Consider the following 20,272-nt stretch of genomic DNA (forward strand, 5'->3'; position numbering starts at 1 on the left):
ACTTTCTTCCGAGTTACTTTCACTCTTTGTCTTCATCCCCCCTCTCCAACTCCATCAATGGCATGTACGTGTATCTGTAGCCCGCACACCTCACAGCCTACGAATTAAAAGCAGGAACGTTCTCTTGTTTATGACAAGTGTCCAGTGGGGAGATAGCTGTGTTCCTGTTTGAAGGAAGAACTTCCCTCTTTTTTCAAAGTTTCCTTTCCTAAGCCGTTTAGAAATCTGTAAGAAATGAAAGAAGAGAGGTGAGTCACTAGAACATCATATGTTCAAATTAAAAGAGACCCTGACTCATCCTGTGTTGTCATTTGGCTTTCTGTCAGAAAGGTTGTCCCCTAGCTGGCCATGAGATGTCTTTAGGAGCTGACTCCTGAGAACGTCTTCATAAATGCAGGAAGGTGACTGTTGCAGAGATACAGGGATTCTCCCCCCCTTTTCTTTGATTCCTGAGACCCTCTCATTTCTGTGTGGGGCATCAGGAGATTATTACCTCATTTCTTGTGCTGGAAAGAGGAAGGTAATGTCCCCAATGGGGATGGGGAAGTAAAAGAAGCATTAAAATGTACAGAAATCCTACCCTCTCAGCAAAAAGAAGGCTGTTTGTGGTTCTGAAAGATCCTCTTCTTCGCACCTCCTACTGGGTTGACACCCTATGGCTAACAAGTTATAGCTCAACTCCAATATTAAGCAAGCCCAAGAATCAGGCATCAAAACTGTTGGAGAACACACACACACACACACACACACACACACTCACACTCACACACACCCCAATCACCACCAACAGAAAAGGGAACATGTTGATCCTTAGACTGTGGGAATTTGAGGCAACACCCTGTTCTAGAAAGTTAACCAGTGAAGCCTGAGTTTTCAATCAGTATGCAACATTGACTGAATTTTCTGGAGCAGGGAAGGTGGAACTCACTAAAGAGATTTTTGAAATTCAAAATTATGGCTTTTGGGAGAATTTTTAGTTTGATGGGTATGAAAGTGTACATAAAGGTGAAACATCAAAATATTTACAAAGAAATACATGACTCAATATTGTTAAACGCGGTGATATGTACCCATGTACATTTTGAGAGGATGGGAGGAGAGCCAGAGTAGTAATATTACGTTGGTGCAAAAGTAATTGCGTTTTTTTCAACTATTTTTAACCTTTTAAACCACAATGACTTTTGCACTAACCTAATAGACCAGGGTGGTGTTGATTTAGGACATCTTAGAAAAAGAGAATGCTGATATTTATTTGGGCATCTCTGAATGCTGAATTTTTGAGTTTTAAAAAATCTGAGTATGATTCTGTCTTGCTCTAAGCTCCTCTCTTGGGCTTCAGTTTTTTCTTTCTTTCCCATTTTGCAGAATTCAGTACAGATCACTTTGCTCTCTGTTATGTCTGGGTTCCCTTAAATGCCAAAAAAACTATTTTGTTTTGGCAGCAGCAACTGCCTTACCAGGCTTGTAGCCAAGGCATGTTCTGAAATGGAGCTCTCTGGGACAGGGTTGTTCACGACCTTTCACCTAGTAGCCCGGTATTCTGATACAAGTCTGCCCCCTGATTCTTTCTCAGTTCCTGGTTGGAAGGAAGAAAGAATCTTGTAAACTCCTATCCTGAAAATAGGATGCAAACACTTGTGGGGTGCAGGGGAGAAAAAGGACAGGAGCTAAGTAGGGCTGAGTGCAGGAGTTTTGCAAGTGAGATCATCTTTACCTGTTCCTTCCCCACTCTGTTCAATCCCAGTGCCAACAGGAAACAAAGTGGTGACTGTTGTTTGCCTTCCCAGAGGTGATTGAGTTGTGAAGCCAAAGGGAGGGACGCGCCCTCAGCACTCTGTTACCAGTCAGAGACAGAGGCTGGTTGCACTTCTCTTTTCTTTAACCTCTGGCCTGACAAACCTTTAAGACCTCTAAAGACTCAGTTCCTAAGGCAAAACAAACTCCTTTCTTTGTCCTTTTAATCACTTCTGTCACCTCCAGATTAGAGGCAAATAAAGGTTTGAAAGGTAGTGTAGAACTGAGACTCCCCAACTGTGTGTGTGCCTCCCACTCAGATAAATAGGAATGCATTAATAATTGTATGGCATTTTGAGTCCAAAGTGCATTTATTGAGCACCTGTAATGGACAAAGCCCTTTACATAATTATCTCAATGATATTTTATTTGTAAGTTCATCTGTCATGTTGTTCCAGAAAGGATTTAAGGTTACATTGTTCATTTAATTCTCACAATAACCCTGTGACTCAGGGTTGATTAATTCAGGCTCAAAGGGTTAAGTAACTTGCCGGAAGTCATGGATTTTGTAAATGGAGCAAGATCTTGAACCCAGCTGTGTGTGATCTAAAGTACTGTATGTACTCTTTTCAATATGTTGTCCTACCTGAGCAGTGCTTAAGCACATCGTATCTTGTTTGATCTCCAGTATAAAGGATTCAGGGCAAGACATAAAGCTCTAGAGTTAAAGACGACACTAGCATTCTTTTAAAAACATCAACAGTTCCCTTATTTTATTTAAGCGATTTGCCCTAGGACAAACAGCTAGTGGAGTCACTCTCCAAACCCAGGCTTCTTAATACTTAATCTAGAGTTCATGTCTCTAGGATGCTTTGTGAGGATATTTTTATTTTTTTAGTTTAGCTTTAATTATTAAAAATACCTCATCTGAACAGGTAGGTTGTTGCCACAGGTGGGGGGTGGGCTGCTGGGTGAAATGGGTGAAGGAAGTCAAAAGGCACAAACTTCTAGTTATAAAATAAGTCTTGGGGATATAATGTATAGCAGTTAAAAATACTATATCACATATTTGAAAGTTGCCAAGAGAATAGATTCTAAAAGTTCTCATCACAAGAAAAGAAATCCTGTAATTATGTTGACAGATGTTAACTAGACTTATTGTGGTGATCATTTCACGATATGTATAAATCTTGGATCATTACGTTGTACACCTGAAACTAATACGTATGTTTACTGTACCAAAAACAAAACAAAAAAACCCACCTCATTTGGAAAACCAAATTTCATGTTTATTGGGACTATTTCTCTACTACGGTGAGGAAAGAATGGAGGTCTAGGAGTTGTCCGACTTCAGAGAAAGCTGGGGAAAAGAGATGAATTAATTTATTCAGAACTATTGCAGACTCATTTAAGATATTTGTTAAATTTGTTATTATATTTTAAAAAATCTTAATGCCTTCTCAATGCTATCACCACATCTGTTTTCTTTCCTGTAACATTTCTCAAGAGAATAAATAACTTACACTTCTTTCTCTGTTGACTAAACTTGTCCCTTTGTAATCTGACTTCTACCACTGAAATGGTTTTTTCAGGGTTTCCAGAGGAAACCAGAGTGGTTTCTTAGGCCTCATTCTTCTTGACTCCTGTATAATTTGAAAACTGCCATCTTTTAAAAATTTTGGATTTTATCCTTTTCTCCTTTTGTAGCAATTCCTTTTTTCTGTGCCTCCTGAAAGCTTTACTCAAGGGCTTGTCTTTGGTCCTTCTCTCTTTTTTTTTTTAAAGTTTGCTCTTCCGCACAGCCTATCTGTACATCACTTGTATAAAATCTATACTATACTTTTAGTCTGTCTCCAAAATTCCAGCTGGCATTTCAGACTTAATTTGTCCATTATGGAATTCATAATCTTCCTCCTGTGCTCAAACTCATTTCTTCCCTTTGTTGTTGTTGTTGTTGTTTTTTTAACATACATATTTAACTTTATTTATCATTGTCATTTAAAGCTTGATTTTATAAAACACAAAAAGACGTTTTTGAGTTCTGGGTCACCAGAATTTAAATAGTAGAAATATTGATAGCTTTGTAGGTGTAAGTAATATAAATTAAAATCAAATAACTGGAGGTGTTTTTTCAATATGGAAACTATACAAATGAAATAAATGGCAAAAGGACCTAGTAGCAATATTTTGTTATTTATGGCTTATCTGTCACTTTAGGACCTAAACAAACATTCTGAATATTCAGATTTCTTTTGTGGTGTTTCATATTTAGCTATCTCCCTACCTATATTCTGAGTCAAGCTACTTAACCAAAAGTTCTGATTTAGGAAGGCATTTAGCTTTATAGGAAAAGTTGTTCCATCTACAGTTACCACCTTTAAAAGGAATTGACATTACAGTGCTGATGTAGTCTGCTGGTTCCATTTTGAACAGTGTACAAAAAATTATGTCAACCCTCTGGAAAGTTAAACAGGAACCAAAAAATGGGACAGTTATGCACAGTTCAGTAAAATGCATTAAGTTTTCCACATCTGAAAATTAACCAATGAAATAAAACATATGAACTACATTTGACTTGGTTTCAGGAAAATCACATTTGAGAATTGCATTGTTGTTCTCATCTCATCTTCAGTCATTGACAGGGATTCTGCAGGTCACCATGCTGTTTACTGTGTGGATTGTGGTAGCGAGGAAGGAACACAGACTCGCTCAGAGTTGGTAATGAACTGTGGTCCCGACTCTTCCCATTTTCAGGTACCACCAAATCTTTGTATAAATCAGATCAAATGAACAAGAAACTTCCAACAATGGCAGGAATGTCACTGTAGCTGTGATCTGTCTGATCAATGAACCGGTTTCATCTTGGATAGCTTTCTGAGACTTTTCTCTGGGTGTACTGTCCTCTTTGACTTCTTGTCACACTTAATACCAGATTGCCATCTTTCAAGGACCTCACAGTATTTGAGATGACTACCACCAGTTTCTGAACTGAACACTTGTGAAACCAATCTTTTGGTTGTTTCACCACATTATTTAGGTATTTCATGACCTCAGGATCAGTAGTTACAAGTAAGGTGAGTCTGTATTTCTGCACTGGAGTAAAGGTTTCAGATGGATGTATGCGTATGTCACGCTGATCTAAAATGCTGTTGATGCCAAATGAGAAGAATTCTGCCACGATTTCGATTTCGGTGTGATGCCCTGCTCCCAGGAGAGCTACAGTGCCATGGCCAGGCCCCGTGAGCAGATGGCAACCGCAGGGCTCCCCGCTTTGTTTGTTTTTTAAATGGAACCATTATACATTCTCTCGGTTATCAAGGCTTAAAATCCAGGAGTTGTCTTTGGTGCCTTCCTCTGTGACATTCCCCACATCCAGTCAACTAGCAAAGGAAATTCTGTAGAGATCACCTTTCCAGTGTTTCTAGAATGCATCTCTTATTTCTTATTCCACTGCCTCCACTCTGGTACATGTCCTTGTTAGTTTTGCCGAGATTATTTTAATAGCTTTTAACTGATGTTTCTGCTGTAATTTATAGACTATGACTAATCTAACAAAATTGAGTTCCAATCTGTTCCTGCAAGGTTCCAAAACCTATTGCTTAACAATCAAATTCAAATACTTCAACTTGGCATTTAAAGCCTTCACATTTGGCATAAACCAAACTTTCAGTCTCATTTTCCACTACTTCCTCCTGTATGTACCCTATATCTCAGCCAAACTTCAGTGTTTGGCTGTACGTACATTATAAATGTTAGTAACACTGAGTACTCAGTGTTCCCCTAATACATCCTTCTCTGCTGTTTTTAAAAATGCTTTTCTCTGTACCTGGAATGCCTGACTTTCCGCCCATCTCTGCTTTTTGAAATCCTTCCCATTCTTCAATAGACAGTCAAATGACTTTTCTTCTACGAAACCTTTCTCGATTCCCAATCCCTTCATCTTTCACCTTGCAACCAAATAGGATCTCATTCTCTTTTGAGTACTCGATAGCACGTTGTTTATATTTCTCACATAGAACTTACATGTAAATTTCCTTTTCTCTCGTAGATAAGGAATTCCTGGAGAGCAGGAACTATGTCCTTATTTTTTTTTTTATCTCTGTATTCTTCATAGCATCTAGCAGATTACATTTCATAGAGTAAATATATTATTAACTACAAATTGAATTGATAAATAAAGGTATGTCTCGGGAGTAGAATGTACCACTCATTCAGAATTTAGTATTGTTTCTTATCAATGTTAGGCTTTAAACCTGAACTTGAGTTCCTTCTGCTATACTGTAACTTATAACCAGTCCCTCTTCAAAGCCTAGGGCGGTAAGGAGGTGAGAGGTAATGACTTGTTTTTCTGAGGGGAAAATTGGACTGTGCTGATGTTTATAAATATGAAGGAAATGGTACATTTCGTACTTAGCCCGACTTCCCTTTTTCTGAGAAATTCTTAGTTTCTTACACAATTCAGTGATCCAGTTGGCTCAGTCCTGCCACCCAGTGGGTAAATGAATGTACTGTCAAGATCCTTCGGCCAAGAATTGTCTCAAAAACACATGCTTTTCTGAGACCTGAAACTTGACCCAACCTGCTCCTCTGAGTGGTGAAGATGATTCTTTGATTACGAGAAAAAGAAGTAGAGGAAGGAATGTGGTGTTCACGACCGAGAGGAAGAAACCGCATATTAAAACAGTTTTTTGTTTTTTATCCAACATTTTTTTTATCTAACATTTAACAATACTTTCTTTGTTAACATTTATAGTGTCTGTAGAGCTAGCTATGCATGTGTGTTATAATGCAATTGCACAAACATTTGATTCTCACTAGATAGGCAGGCAGATATTTTGTAGAATGTATATTGCGATTCACAGAGCTCAAATAACTTGCCTAAGTTCACACAGCTAGGACAAAATTCATCTGATTTGTGGTTCACAGATCTTTCCACTAGAGCAGCTCTGATTCTTAAAAAGTCATCTCCTTTGTAAAGATTTCTCTGATTTCTCCAAGCAGATTTGTTACTTTTTTTATATTCCCACAGCATGTTGGACATACATCTGTATGTTATGATGTTGGTCATTTATCTTGTGATTATCTGTTTATCTGTCTGTTCCTTCCCAGCAAACTGAGCTCCCCAAAGGTGGGAACCATCTTGTCTTATGGTCTGGCATAGTTTAGGTGCTTCAAAAATTCTACAGAAGGTTCCAAACTCAATCCATAGGATTATTCTAGCCTGATCAGCTAATGTGTAGCATATATAACCCATGGCATTGCTCATCCTTCTGGTTTTGGTTTCTCTCTGAAGCTGATGGTACTGCCCTGGCTGTAGGCTTGGCTGTGGTAGATCCAGGTCAGTGACTGCCATAAAGAGAACATAAAACCATGACAGAACATTTTCTATTTCAGTAAAGGGCCTTTCAATTCTTGGCTGGGGTAAGGTGGGGTGAGAAGGCAAAATGAAAAGGCTGATTCATTTGTTTTAAATCCGACTTACTAATTTCTCAGAGGTCAGAGTAGAAGGAAAGTGCTGTATCAAAGACTGATTACACAAAACGCTGGATATTAAAAATATTAGTTCTTTGATACAGCACTAGCAAAGAATGATTACAAAATAGCCCATAGTGGAGAATCTAGTTAACCTTCCTGATTTCTCTTTCACTTTCCCACTCTCCATTCACACACAAATTTTATCTCAGGAAACATATTTAATTTACTCCTTCCTATTAACTGTTGGGAGGATGAGGAATAACGTGGTTTGGAAGCAGGCAGAAAACTTAAGGAAGGCCTTTTATTTTGTAACGTTCTGCCTTTTCCTCTCCTTAGGTGCTGCTGCAGACCGCGGAAATGACTTCTGTTTCCTTGAGAAGAAATGTGGGAAGGAACTTGCCATGAAGCATACAAGGTGAGGTAAAGTGGGTTGGGAAGGGTTGTGTGGATCTGAGAAGCGGTTGAGGTGGCCACAGTTTAAGAAGTGAAGGGGAAAAGTTCAGGACATCCAAGGTGGAAATACTCTCCCTTTTAAAGGTCAAAATAATTTACTATAATGTAGTTGAAATCACATAGTATTTAATGCTTACACAAAAAATAGCAGTCTTCCGGTACCTCGACTGAGATCGTCTCTTCCAGTTCTGTCAGCTTTTTCATCTGGTATTTACTTCATATTTCTAAACCATATATTTCTTAGTTTGGAAATATTAGACATATCTATTTTTTTTTGTTATAATAATTGAAATGTTAAGCATTTTACATCTTGTATCCCTGCCTTCCCTTTTCTCTTACCTCATCCTCCCAGTAGAGTTATATCACAATTTTGACTAAATCAATAGTCAGTGTTTACGTTATTGTCACTGTGTAAATAATATCCATGTGGCGCCAAGTAGAGTATTTTGATTGTTTCATGTCTTGAACACCCCTTTGTTGTGAAGTTATAATAATTTATTTAAACAATTCATTTAGTGTCCTATGAACCTATCTTCAGTTTGTTTCTGAAATGCCAATTCTGCCAAATGCTTATTAATATTTTCTCTCAAATGGGCAACATATCAGATGAGCTAAGAAATTAATTTTCTTTTTCCTGGAGACTTACTCCATCCCCACTAATGCTTTTTAGTCACCAACGCCACCTGCTGACTGTTGGTAGAGTGGAAAGACAGAATTATGAGGCACAGGATGGACGTTTTTAAACTGGAAAATGTCTTTTCTATGGTCTCTGACCTAGAGAATGACAGTCTGGAGAAAGGAATGTAATTCTTGTGACAGAAAGAATATAAAATCATTAAACATTCTCTTCCCTTACCCCGTCATCCCCTTCTTTTCCGTTTTCCTAGAAAAAGGAAAGTCTGTTCTAATCTTTCTTTTTATGCTGTGGTCATTCTAAGCCTTCATCTGATCCACCAAAGGAGGAGGGAAAGGTGGGCTACCCATTTTCTTAAAAATGACAGCTTTATTGGGCATACGTGATGTATGATAAACCACGCCTATTTAAAGTGTATAATGTCATGGGTTTTGACATATGTATACCCATGAAATTGTTGCCACACTCACGATAATGAACAAGTTACTCCCCAAAATTTCCTCATGTCACTTTGTAATCCATTCCTCCCTCTCTCCACCCAACCCCAGGCAGCCATTGATCTCTTTTCTGTCATTACAGTTTTCATTTTTTGTAATTTTATATAAATGGAAGCAAACAGTATGTACTCTTTTTTTGTTGTTGTTTGGCATCTTTCACTCTCATTATTTTGAGATTCGTTATGTTGTTGTGTACTTGTATATCGTAGTTTATTTCATTTTATTGCTTAGTGGTATTTTCTTTATGGATTTGCTACAACTGGTGTATCCATTCACCTGTTGATGGAGATTTAGCTTGTTTCCAGTTTTTGGTTACTACAGACAGGATTTTTATGAACATTTGTACAGATACATGTTATTATCTTTGGCCAATACTCAGGAGTGGAATGTTTAGATTGTATGGTAAGTGTATGCTTAGCTTTTAAAGAAACTGCCAAATTGTTTTACAAAGTGGTTCTACTGTTTTACATTCCCACCAGCAGCATGTGAAAGCTCCATATCTTGTCAGCACTTGATATGGTCAAGCTTTTTAATTTAAGCCATTCTGGTGGGTTTGTAGTATTTTCTCATTGTGGTTTTAATTTGATTGGCATTTCCCTAATGCCTGATGATGTTGAGCATCTTTTCATGTACTTATTTTGAGCTACCCCTTTTAAATGCTCCATTAGTAACAGAGCTAACCCTAAATTTGGGCAAAGGAAGCAGTATTACATGACAGGTGCCATAAAAGAATCTCATTCACCAGTTGGCTATGAATTCTTCTTAACTTACTTGAAATTCCTACACCTGAGGGATAAAATTACTGTTGAGTTAAGAGAACCAACATAAGGAGCAGTTTCTGAAAAAAGATGTTTTGAATTAGAATGCCTATGTTATCTGTAAGTGAAGGGAGAGCCTTAGATAGTTTTCCTCCCATTTTCTTCCATTAGATTGTTTTCTAGATTAGCTGAAAGTCATTTCAGAAAGTAAAGAGACTGTGCTTTGAGGAAATGGTAGAGTGGCTGTGGTCCTTAGAGGAGGTGGAGAGGAGAGAGTGGGGGATGAAGAATTGCAAAAGAAATTTGAAGTGGCAGACCGGGTAGGATGCCACTGTCTGGTAAGCACTGGCCAGTGTGTATATGGTCAGGTGAGTGAGACTGAGAGAAGAGGGGGAAGGTAAGTGTCAATATGTGATTAGATCAAGGGCAGGCCCTAGATGGTGGAGTCCCTGAAGGGGGAGACTGAGGCCGGGGAAAAGGGGGAAACACTGACTGTGCAAGTAACATCCTTCGTAGTTTTGTAGAGAGCAGCACTGTTACTATAGAGCGTCTTGGACTAGAACAGCCTCTATTCTGTCTTCTCTTCTACAAACTCGATTCCTTCAACTTTGGGTTTCCCCCCCTCCCCTGAGTTCTCCCTTTTGGGTTTCATATGACAAGGAAAAAGTAGCTTTTGTGTGGTGGCAGCCACCGCTGCAGCTCCCCTTTCCTGCCCAGCTCTACAACCGTGACAGAGAACCTTGACAAGGTAGTGTAGTGGTTAAGAGTTAAGGCTCTTGAGCCAAATGGCTGGGTTTAGTGTCCGGCTCTACCATTTATTAGCTGTATGACTGTGGGCAAGTTGATTAATCTTCCTGTACCTCAGTTTCCTTCTATTGAGAGGAGAATATTAACTCCCTTAGAGAGCTGTGAGCATTAAATGAATGAATAATTTAAAAGTGTTCGAAACATTGCTTGGCAGGTTTTAAGCTCTCAGTAAACGTTAGCTGTTAATTGAATTTAAACTCCTTGGCCCCACTTTCAAGGAGCTTCCTAAACAGGCTTCTGCCCTTCTATCCCATTACTTCTTTTCTACTTCATGTGAGTGTTGCGGGTTTCCTCACTGCGTCATGGATCTATGCATAACTCCAGAGGTTTCCATTGCCTGGAAGATCCTTAATGTTAATAATTCAAACCCTCCCCAATCGTCAAAGATCACTTCAAATCCCATCTCCTCAACCACCTCTTATTACTTATTATTTCTTGAGTTCTCATCCACCATCTTCCCATCTGAATTCTCAGTCCCGTAGAATTTAGTGAATAATTACACACTCATCCCTCCTTCATGTGAATCAGTTTTGTCTCCCTTCCAGCTGGTAAACTTTCTGAGGGCAGAAACGGTATCTGATGCTTCTGAGCCCTCTTTCAGTGGAGTGAATACATTGCCTTTACTCCAATCCAAGCATCTGTAAAGAGATTCAACATAGGCAACAGAGGAGGATGTGAAGAATTCATAGTTTTAATAACAGATTACTTAGGGGTGGGGATGGTAGTTTCTTTCCTGTCCGTACCATTCTCCAAAGGCAGAGATTCCCTCCACCTAAGACCTAGACAATCCCCACTGCATTTGTGACCTGAGAGAGCAGACCACATCTTACCCACATATATTCATCAAATAGACTCTTTTCTAGAATCATGTCCTCCTCTTTCCACCTTCCAAGAGAAAAATCTCATTAGATTTTGAGTTTCTTACAGGTAACAGTCGTGTCTTCCTCTTTCAGTGCTTTCCCCTTAAAAGTCTCCATCCTTCAGTTTTCTGCTGACCATCAGGACCCCCATAACCTCTAAGCTTCTAGGGGTGCGCTCAGGAGTAGATGGACTGGAACAATTTGCTTATTATAAAGGGGCCTGGGGAAAGTGGTGGAGAATCCCGACAGAGGTCTGGAATGCAGAAACCTTATCCAGAATCCTTATTCTGCGATCATTTGACCCTGGACTACAGCCTTATCTGACTCTGGACACATGCCATTGTGTCATGTGTCTCCTAGTCCCCACTGTTCCCTTCAGTGATTCTTTATATTCTTCCCTGCCAATCTCTGCCCCCAAATCATTTCCAAACGGGCTTGGCCTAATTATTGAATGCAAAGCCACAGAACAAAGAGCCCGGAAAGGAGTGGGGCTGGGAGGGTCGCTGAGGAAAGAGGAACCCCGGCATCTGAGGGAAAGAGATGCAGGTTTTCTAAGTCTGGCAGGAAGGCTCGGGCATCCCCCAGAGCTGCCTGTGCTGCCACCGTAAAGTTGGGGTCACCAGAGATTAAAACATCAAAGACACAGGAATGAAAGTAAGCGTCTTCGACTGGCAGCCCTTCCTTGCACAGCTGTCTGGCAGTATCAACCGTTATAGCGCCCCGACGATTGCGCTCTGAGCGAGAGAGTCGCTGGCTTGGGGGGCACCCCCCAACACAGAGCTGCAGGTCCTGCTCAGCTGAGAAGGCCCTGGCCACGTCCTCCGCTACCTTGATGGAGAAGGAGAGCTGCCCAGCTGTCTGCCGAACGATTATGGTTGTGCCAATATAGGCAGCGCGGATCTCCACGTGGCTCCCGGGGTTAGCAGTTCGAATGGACAAGCTGGAGCCCCCAGGGCGGGCACCTCCATTGACAGAACCATCTTCAAAGGCTGCAGGAAGATTGTCGACCTCTGCCTGGTAGACCTTCTGATCGATGCATTCCTGCATATTCTTAAATATGATGGTGAGCTGTGAAGGCAAGAGGGAAAGCAGTTCATTCTGGGCTCAGGGCATCCTGCCCCCTCCCCTCCTCCCAATCAGGGGTCTGATTCCCGCAGAGATGCCAGGCCTAGCGTGGCCCTCACTCCGGGATCCCTTCTTCTCTTTAACGTTGTAGTATTGCCTCATCCCGGCTCAACCCCTCTCTCCTTTTTGGCCTCCCGCTGAGCCACTCCCACAGGGGAAGGAAAAGGTTCCCTTCTGGAACGCCAATCCAGGGCTCCTCAGCTCTCTCCCCACCAACTTTCTGTTCAGTGTTTTCTGAATTTGAGTGCACTTCCCACCAGGGGAAAGTGATTTGCAAGAGCAAGTGTTTGGTAGGAGGGAGTGGTTCCCGCTGTGGGAGTGGTTGAGGGAGATGCAGACCAGTGGGTGGGAGGGAGTGGTACCGTGGGGGCACCATGAGAGGGCCTGGGGGAGCACGAGTCCTGACCTTCCGGGTGGTGGTGGCGTTGGCCCCCGACGCCACGGGGGAGCTGGTGGCCTGGACAAAAAGGAAGTCATTATCCAGCAGGGGCCAAGCTCCTTGGACACGGCAGGTGTGAAAGTGGTGGTGGAAGCTGCGCACATGGGGGTCCCCGAAGGAGGCGCAATGCAAGAAGCCCGGGGGGCGACCGTGCAGCCGGGAAAACCGGCCTTCATAGTCACAGGGGTCCGGGGCGGGGGGGCCGGAGGAGCGCACCGGGCCGCTGCCGGGAAGGGCAGGGCCGCGGGGCGGGGGCGGCGCCGTGGGGCCCTGGCGGGAGCAGCTGTGCTGGATCATCAGGTCTTCGATGCCGTGCACCGCCGAGTGGAAGGCGAGGTCCCCGCGGCAGGTGCGCGCCGTGCGCCGAGTGCAGAGCGCGTAGGAGCGGAGGGCTCGACAGAGGCCGCCCGAGCCCAGCCCTGCGCCCCGGCCGCCGCCTCCTTCCCCTCCTCCCAGCGCTCCTGGGGAGCTCCCACCTCTGAGGCTCAGGGTGGACGATACATACTCAGCGTTGCAGCGGAGGATCTTGCATTGAGAATTAGCTGAGGGTAGGAGACAGAGGATGGTGAGACGGTCCCCAGGGCCCTGCTCTCCCACATCGCATCAGGGGGTTCCATCCGTTCCTAGAACCACTGAAGGTCTTCCCGTCCCCACTCCCCAGCTCCCTAGTCGTGTCTTCACTCAGTTTTGCTAAAAGTGTGTAAACCCGCTAGATCTCTTGTCCCTGGCCATCAAGGGCTTTCCTAGTGGCCTTCCCCAAGTTGAATGGGAAATAGTATGCTCCTGTTTGAGAGTGGGGCTTGTGAGCCCTCAGCACCCATCTCTTAATTGACACAGGCCCACCCCTCCATACAGCCTACCCCGTAGCATCCCAGACCCTTCCTTAGCCCTGCCTTACCATATCCACAGAGCAGCAGCAGGAGAGTGAGAGCGCCTAGAGTTGGGGGACTGCCATGGGGGAACCGCGGACTAGGGGACTGGCCTGGCTCCCCCATACCTATCCAGCCAGGTTCCCCCGGGCTCCAGTTCTTTCCAGCTGATGGCCCTCCTACCTAGTGAATTTTGACCCGCCGACCTGTAAGTGACTGAAAAAAGAAATTTGGCTGGGCCTGGGGAAAGAGGAGAGGTGAAGATTGTTCAGGATGATGCGAAGAGAATCTGGAAAGATCAGGAAGAGGATAAACAGACGAGAGGTTAAGCAGACTATAAGTGTGGCTGTTAAGCCTCTGTGCCCTGTTCTTGTGGCCACTTTCAGGTCCCTTATGCAATACCCCTAGGTGGGGGTGGAAGGAGCGTGGAGTGGACTGGAGGGGCAGAGTCCACTGTATTGCCCCATTCTAAGCTACCAAACAGCAGAAATATCAAAAAAGGAGGAATCATGGGGACTGATCAGATCTCAGTCATTCCAGTGGTTTCCCCAATAGAATAAAGATCTGGAAATACTTCAGAAACATACCTCTTATTTGCTCCTCCTCATCAGGAGGGGACACCTTCCAGGGATCATTCATTTCTTTTTTTCATTTGTGTCAGAATGTTCAGCAAGAAGGAGTAAGGGTGGAATAGCCATCTCCTCCGTATTCAAATGGAAAGGGAACCGATCTCTTTCATCTATTCTAGAGAGCTGCAATTATAAGTCCCCCTCGCTTGTGGAATAATGGGGTGCAACCCAAGCATGCAGTTCTTGAATATTTCAAACCTGACTGAAGAATCACTCTTTCCATTAATCTTCCCTTTGAAAACGTGGACGTTGTCAGGCTTTGGCTGAGGACAGAGCTTGGGGAGGGGCCAGCTCACTGCTGCCAGCTCCCCTTAGGGTAAGGAAATGATGGGGGGACAGTCATGCAGGAGGGAGAATACGATGGCAGGACTAGAGTTGTGGGGAGAAAGCATTTACAACAAGGAGTGGCCCCCACCCTCAGAAGCCCAGAGTGGAGGGCACTGCTAAGCAGGGGCAAGGTAGAGTATCAGTGACTAATCATCTGAGGCTAAATTTGGCCTTGGTGAGAAAACCACAGACTAGGGGATGTGGGAAACTCCTCCGAAAGAAGGACACTTCATCAGAAGTCTTGAGGTAACAAGATGAGAAGAGAGCTAAGGCTGCCAGAGGAGAGCCTGAGGATGAAACTTCAAATGGGCAGAGGCCCGAGGCCAGAAAGAAAGACAGGAGAAATGGAGATTGGGGCACCTTAGCATGGAAGAGATCCTAGCTTTTGGACCAGAGACATCCAGGTAGATGTCGTAAGTTTATGAAAGTCTTAACTTCAAACCAAAAGCTTATTAAAGGAATTGCAATTTCATTTTGACTTACTGTTTCCAGAGGTCAGACATTACTCTGATGTCCAATTCTCCAGCCATGACTGCCTACTCTGTTAGTCATCTCCAGTCAGGGGATCCCCGTCTTTCTCCATGTCTCCCCCAGGTCTCCAAACCGGCTGCAATCTCAGTGAGGTCAGGGAGCCAGAGAAGGTCTGGTGTGGGGGGGAAGGGGGAGTATATGGCTGGCAGGAGCACTGGACAGCTGAGTGGGGGAGGGAGGTGGCTACTGAGTTGACTGTTTTAAAAATAGCTAAGTCCAAAATTCCAGGAGTGTTGGTGGGGGTAGGGTGTGGGAGTGGGGAGGATGGGAGGATTAGAGAGAATATGAAGTATAAGGTGCCACGCGGGGGAGAGGGGACAGAAATAGGACAGGCAAGTCGGATCTCTCATTCCAACTTATATGAGACTAGTCATTGCCTACTCCAGGCAGCCCTCCAGCATGGTCAATAGTGAGCTCCTGGCCTTTAAAAATTAGAGTGGGCAATTTGTATGCCTTTCATTCACCACTGTCTTTCTTACTATATTGAATATGCATTTAGTTTCTACGGAGTATATCTAGGAGGTAGCTGACTTTAAATACGATTGATACTGTGTTTCCCTGAAAATAAGACCTAGCTGGACAATCAGCTCTAATGCGTCATTTGGAGCAAACATTAATATAAGGCCCGATCTTATATTATACTAAAATAAGACCGGGTCTTTTATTAATGTTTGCTCCAAACGATGCATTAGAGCTGATTGTCCAGCTAGGTCTTATTTTTGGGGAAACACGGTAGCAGAGGTATAGTTCACAGCCCTTCCCCCATCTTTGCAGAATATTGCAGAACGACTGAAAAAGCCAGCTGTCCAAAGAAGAAATCTGAGCTCTAAGTTGTTTAAGATGAGAGTTTGTTTCAGTCCTGCAGCTCAGGTCCTCGCAGCTGTCTATCCCCCTACTGCCTCCATTTCATTCCCTTAGTTATAAAGCAAATTTCTCCTCCCTCCTTTTCTCCAATACACACACACACACACACATAAACATACACACACACCCCTTCTGAGTGGCTAGGAGTGAGGGTAGGGGGAGACTAACAGAGGCAAAGAGGTGGATAAAGAATGGGGATATAATTTTCTGAAGGTTGCTAATTCACAGGGGAGTGGACTTGGTGAGATACACTGAGAGAAAACGAGACTCAGATGATTTTGTGAAGTAACACATTCTTGTGACCTTTTAATGTATTGAACCCACAGAATTCAGCCATGTCATATTTTTGCAGCCATAGGCATCTGGGATCATCTCTCAGTACCTGCCAAGTGAAATTAACACAAGGCTAATTCCAGAAAGTGTCACATAGGCCTCTGCATTCATTGACTCTACATTTAATTCAGAATCTAGAGGCCCACACAAGTCCCTTCTTTTTATTATACATACATATCTGACAAATACAGTTTTTCACTCAATCACATGAGGCCATATCATAAGGCTTTTATCACAAAAATGTAAAATGCCCCCAGTCCAGCTATTTAAGTGACTTCAAAACACAGTAATTTGACCATGTCATCCCAAGTGAGATATACCCTAAGGACACAAAGAAATGTGAAAATATTTTAAAGTAGTCACATTGTTGGTGGTAGTGTTGGTATTATTATTCTGAAACTATTGTAGATGTGTTGTGGGGTAAAATGAATGAGTGTTAATATTAGTGTCTTTGTGAACTAGGATTTTTGGTGTAGAATAAAGAGATACAGACTTATGGTTGATGAAAGTAAGTAAAAACTCTGTAATTCTGAATTTAAATGGGAAATATAACTTGGAGCTCATGGTGTTTTTATCCTAAAGCGTTTCCCAGCTTTATCCTAAAAAGGTCTAAAAATAATAACTCAGTAGCAATGAACACACCTAGTGTTCAGACTGAGCTCTCTAAATACTATTTCCCACTAAAAGGAACTCCTTGGAGAAATGACTAACTTCAGGTATGGTGCAGGAATTGTCCAAGATAAGCAAGGAAGCTTTCAACGGACTGTTAAAATTGTATTAAAAGGACTCAGAAGCTTCTAGAATAATTTCCACTGGCCAAACATGGGCAATTTGAGTGTCAAAATGGACACTATCAGCAACATATTTGATATATTTAAATCTGTGAGTTCACAGTGATACTTAAAAATACAAATTTATTGGTTACTGTTGGAGAATGCTAGGAGATCAACTCATCATTTTGAAAACTGCTAGTAATTGGAAAGAATCAAGCATTGATCCGATCCTGTTTTTTCCCTGTGAGAACTCATGATGAGGGGGAAATTTCTCTTGATAGAAAATTTCCAGCAAATGAATGAAGAAGGAATGGCATAGTTAGAATATCAACATTTTTGTAACTTCTACTGAATTAATAATTCTAGGCAGTGATCAACACTGGCTGTTATCCATCACAAGAGAAGCAACAAACATTATGTCCTGCTGGTCATAGGTGGAGTATACAATTCGACCTATGAGGTACCCTTGTAAAGAAACCCTTCAGTCTGAATCTGATCAAGCTCTAGTCTAGAGCTAACTACAAAATTTACAGGAAATACAGCAGACATCAAATGATGCAAATCCATACTGTGGGAATACTTTAGAGCACAAATGTCCTGGGGTCTTCAACAGACCGTGTTTCCTGGAAAATAAGACCTAGCCGGACCATCAGCTCTTATGTGTCTTTTGGAGCAAAAATTAACGTAAGACCGGGTCTTATATTATAGTAAAATTAGACTGGGTCTTATATTAACACGGTAAATTGGAAGAAAGAAAAAAGATGAAGAGGGAACCTCTCCTAGCCACTGGATCACCGGGGAACCACCTTTTACTGTGGCTAGCAGTGAGAACAAGGTAGACATTTGCTAAATCGACCTTGAGTACTCAGTCAATACTTAGCTCAGAGCTGTAACAGAACCATAGGCAAACAGATTCTGCTCTTCCAGCTCCAAGAGTATTTCACATTGACTTTGAAGTAATTCTATTCTGACCATCAAGTAGTTCCATTACAGTGTGTGCCTTCTTAGATTTTGTTCTGTTTATTTAATTTATGTTTGTTTCTATCTTGAGGTCTTGCAGAGGGAAAAACTCTCTATTAACTATTTGGGTAGAACTTAATTCCGTCGTGCTGCCATGTTTTCCAGAGTGGCTGTACCATTTTATAGTCCCACAAGCAATATATGGATGATCTGGCTTCTCTGTATTATTCTCACCAGCATTTGATGTCATTATTTTTCTAGCCATTCTTATAGGTATGTAATGATATTTAATTGTGGCTTTAATTTGTATTTTCCTAATGGCTAATGATGCTGAGTATCTGTTCATATGCTTATTTATTTACATATCCTCTTCAGTGAAATGTCTCTTCATGTCTTTGACCATTCCTTATTGGGTTGTTTTATTACTGTTGAGTCTGAGAGGTCTTTATATATTATTCTAGAGAGTACTCCTTCCTAAGATATGTGGTTTACACATGTTTTCTCCCAATCACTAGCTTGTCTTTTCATCCTCATAACGGTCTTTGGCAGAGCAAATGTGTTTTAATTTTGATGAAGTCTATTTTATAAGATTTTCCTTTTACAGAAAGTGTTTTTGATGTTAAATCTTTGTCTAGCTCTAGATCATGAAGAGTTTCTTCCTAAGTTTTATGCTTCACGTTTAAGTTGGTGATCCACTTTGAGTTAGTTTTTATGTAACCTCTGAGACTCAGGGAGGGTTTTTTGTTTGTTTGCCTATGAATGTCCAAGTTCTACAGCAATGTGTATTGAAAATCATTCTTCCTCCATTGAATTACTTTTTGTACTTTTGTAAAAAAAAAAAATCAGTTGCACATATTTGTGTAGGTCTACTGCTGGGTCCTTTGTTATGTTTTATTGATCTGTGTATTTATCCTTCTGCCACTACCACACCATCTTGACAGGTGTAGCCTTTTAATAAGTCTTGGGTAAAATCCTGAGTAAAACAGGTAAGCTGATCCCTCCCACTTAAGTCTTCTTTTTCAAAATTTGTTTTAGCTATTCTAGTTCCTTTGCCTTTCCATATAACTTTCGGAATAATTTTGTCTACATCTAAAAAAAAAACATCTTTCTAGGATTTCCGCTTTACTAATTTTTTTATTGTGGTAAAATACACATAATATAAATTTCACAATGTTAACCATTTTAAAGTGCACAATTCAATGGCATTTAGTACATTCAAAATGTGAAACCATCACCAATATCTAGTTCCAGAACATTTTCATCGCCCTAAAGGAAAACCCTGTACCCATTATGCAGTCACACCCAGACCTCTGGCAATGACCAATCTGCTTTCTGTCTTAATGGGTTTGTCCATTCTGCACATTGCATACAAATGAAATCATATAATATGTGACCTTTGTGTCTGGCTTCTTTCATTATATATCATAATGCTTTTGATATCATCCAAGTTGTAGCATGTCAGTACTTTATTCATTCTTATGTCCAAAAAATATGCCATTGCATGTATATATTACAATTTGTTTAACTGTCCATTCCTTGATGGACATTTGGGTTGTTTCTACCTTCTAGATATTGTGAATAGCATGTGCTATGAATGTGCATGTACAGCTATTTGTTTGAGTATGTGTTTTCAGTTCTTTGGAATAAATACTTAGGGGTGAAATTATTGGATTGTGTTCTATGTTTAACTTATCGAGGAGCTGCCTAACTGTTCTCGACAGCAGCTGCAACATTTTACATTCCCACCAGCAATGTACAAGGGTTCTAATTTCTCATTCTCACTAACATTGTTATTTTCCATTTTAAAAAATTACAGCCATCCTGGAAAGTGCGAAGTGGTAACTTATTGTGGTATTGATTTGCATATCCTTAATGACTAATGACATTGAGCCTCTTTTCATGTGCTTGCTGGTCATTTGAATATCTTCTTTGGAGAAATTCTATTCAAATCATTTACTCATTTTTAAATTGAATTGCTTGTCTTTTTGTTCTTGAGTTGTATCCCCTTTATTCTAGAAGGATATTTTTTCTGGATATAGGAATCTGGGTTCCTTTCTTTCAGCAGTTGAAAAATTTTGTGCCACTTCTTTTGGCCTCCATGTTTCTGATACGAAATCTGCTGTCATTCAAATTGTTTTTCCCCCACAGATAAGGTGTCATTTTTCACTGCTTTCAAGATTTTTTCTTTGTTTTTAGCTTTCAGC

At 41.5% G+C, this 20,272-nt stretch overlaps 1 protein-coding gene, 1 long non-coding RNA gene and 1 pseudogene across 7 annotated transcripts in view; 1 reads left to right on the plus strand and 2 right to left on the minus strand.

Annotated features, from left to right (window-relative positions):
* The window catches only part of LOC109451559 (uncharacterized), a 43,327-nt gene that overhangs the window by 713 nt on the left and 22,342 nt on the right, over nucleotides 1–20,272 (plus strand). For both annotated transcript variants that reach the window (XR_002137988.3, XR_002137987.3), the window contains exon 2: nucleotides 7,546–7,624. This is a non-coding gene — a long non-coding RNA (uncharacterized LOC109451559). The remainder of the gene's footprint in view (nucleotides 1–7,545; nucleotides 7,625–20,272) is intronic.
* On the minus strand, nucleotides 1,596–4,962 carry LOC109451546 (mitotic spindle assembly checkpoint protein MAD2A pseudogene; annotated as a pseudogene).
* HJV (hemojuvelin BMP co-receptor) lies at nucleotides 11,034–15,278 on the minus strand. 5 transcript variants are annotated; one of them, XM_019739857.3, is made up of 4 exons: nucleotides 15,091–15,277; nucleotides 13,681–13,867; nucleotides 12,750–13,324; nucleotides 11,034–12,286 (listed from the first exon to the last, which is right to left on the minus strand). In XM_019739857.3, the coding sequence occupies exons 2-4, from the start codon at nucleotides 13,775–13,777 to the stop codon at nucleotides 11,663–11,665; spliced, it is 1,296 nt and encodes a 431-aa protein (XP_019595416.2). In that variant the 5' UTR covers nucleotides 13,778–13,867; nucleotides 15,091–15,277; the 3' UTR covers nucleotides 11,034–11,662. The 5 variants fall into 5 exon arrangements, with proteins under 5 accessions (XP_019595416.2, XP_074175181.1, XP_019595417.2 ...); XM_074319080.2 differs by having other exon boundaries at nucleotides 13,681–13,891; XM_019739858.3 differs by having other exon boundaries at nucleotides 13,681–13,940.

Source organism: Rhinolophus sinicus, chromosome 7, assembly GCF_057876585.1.
Source record: "Rhinolophus sinicus isolate RSI-liver-muscle chromosome 7, RSI-T2T, whole genome shotgun sequence".
NCBI classification, from domain to species: domain Eukaryota; kingdom Metazoa; phylum Chordata; class Mammalia; order Chiroptera; family Rhinolophidae; genus Rhinolophus; species Rhinolophus sinicus.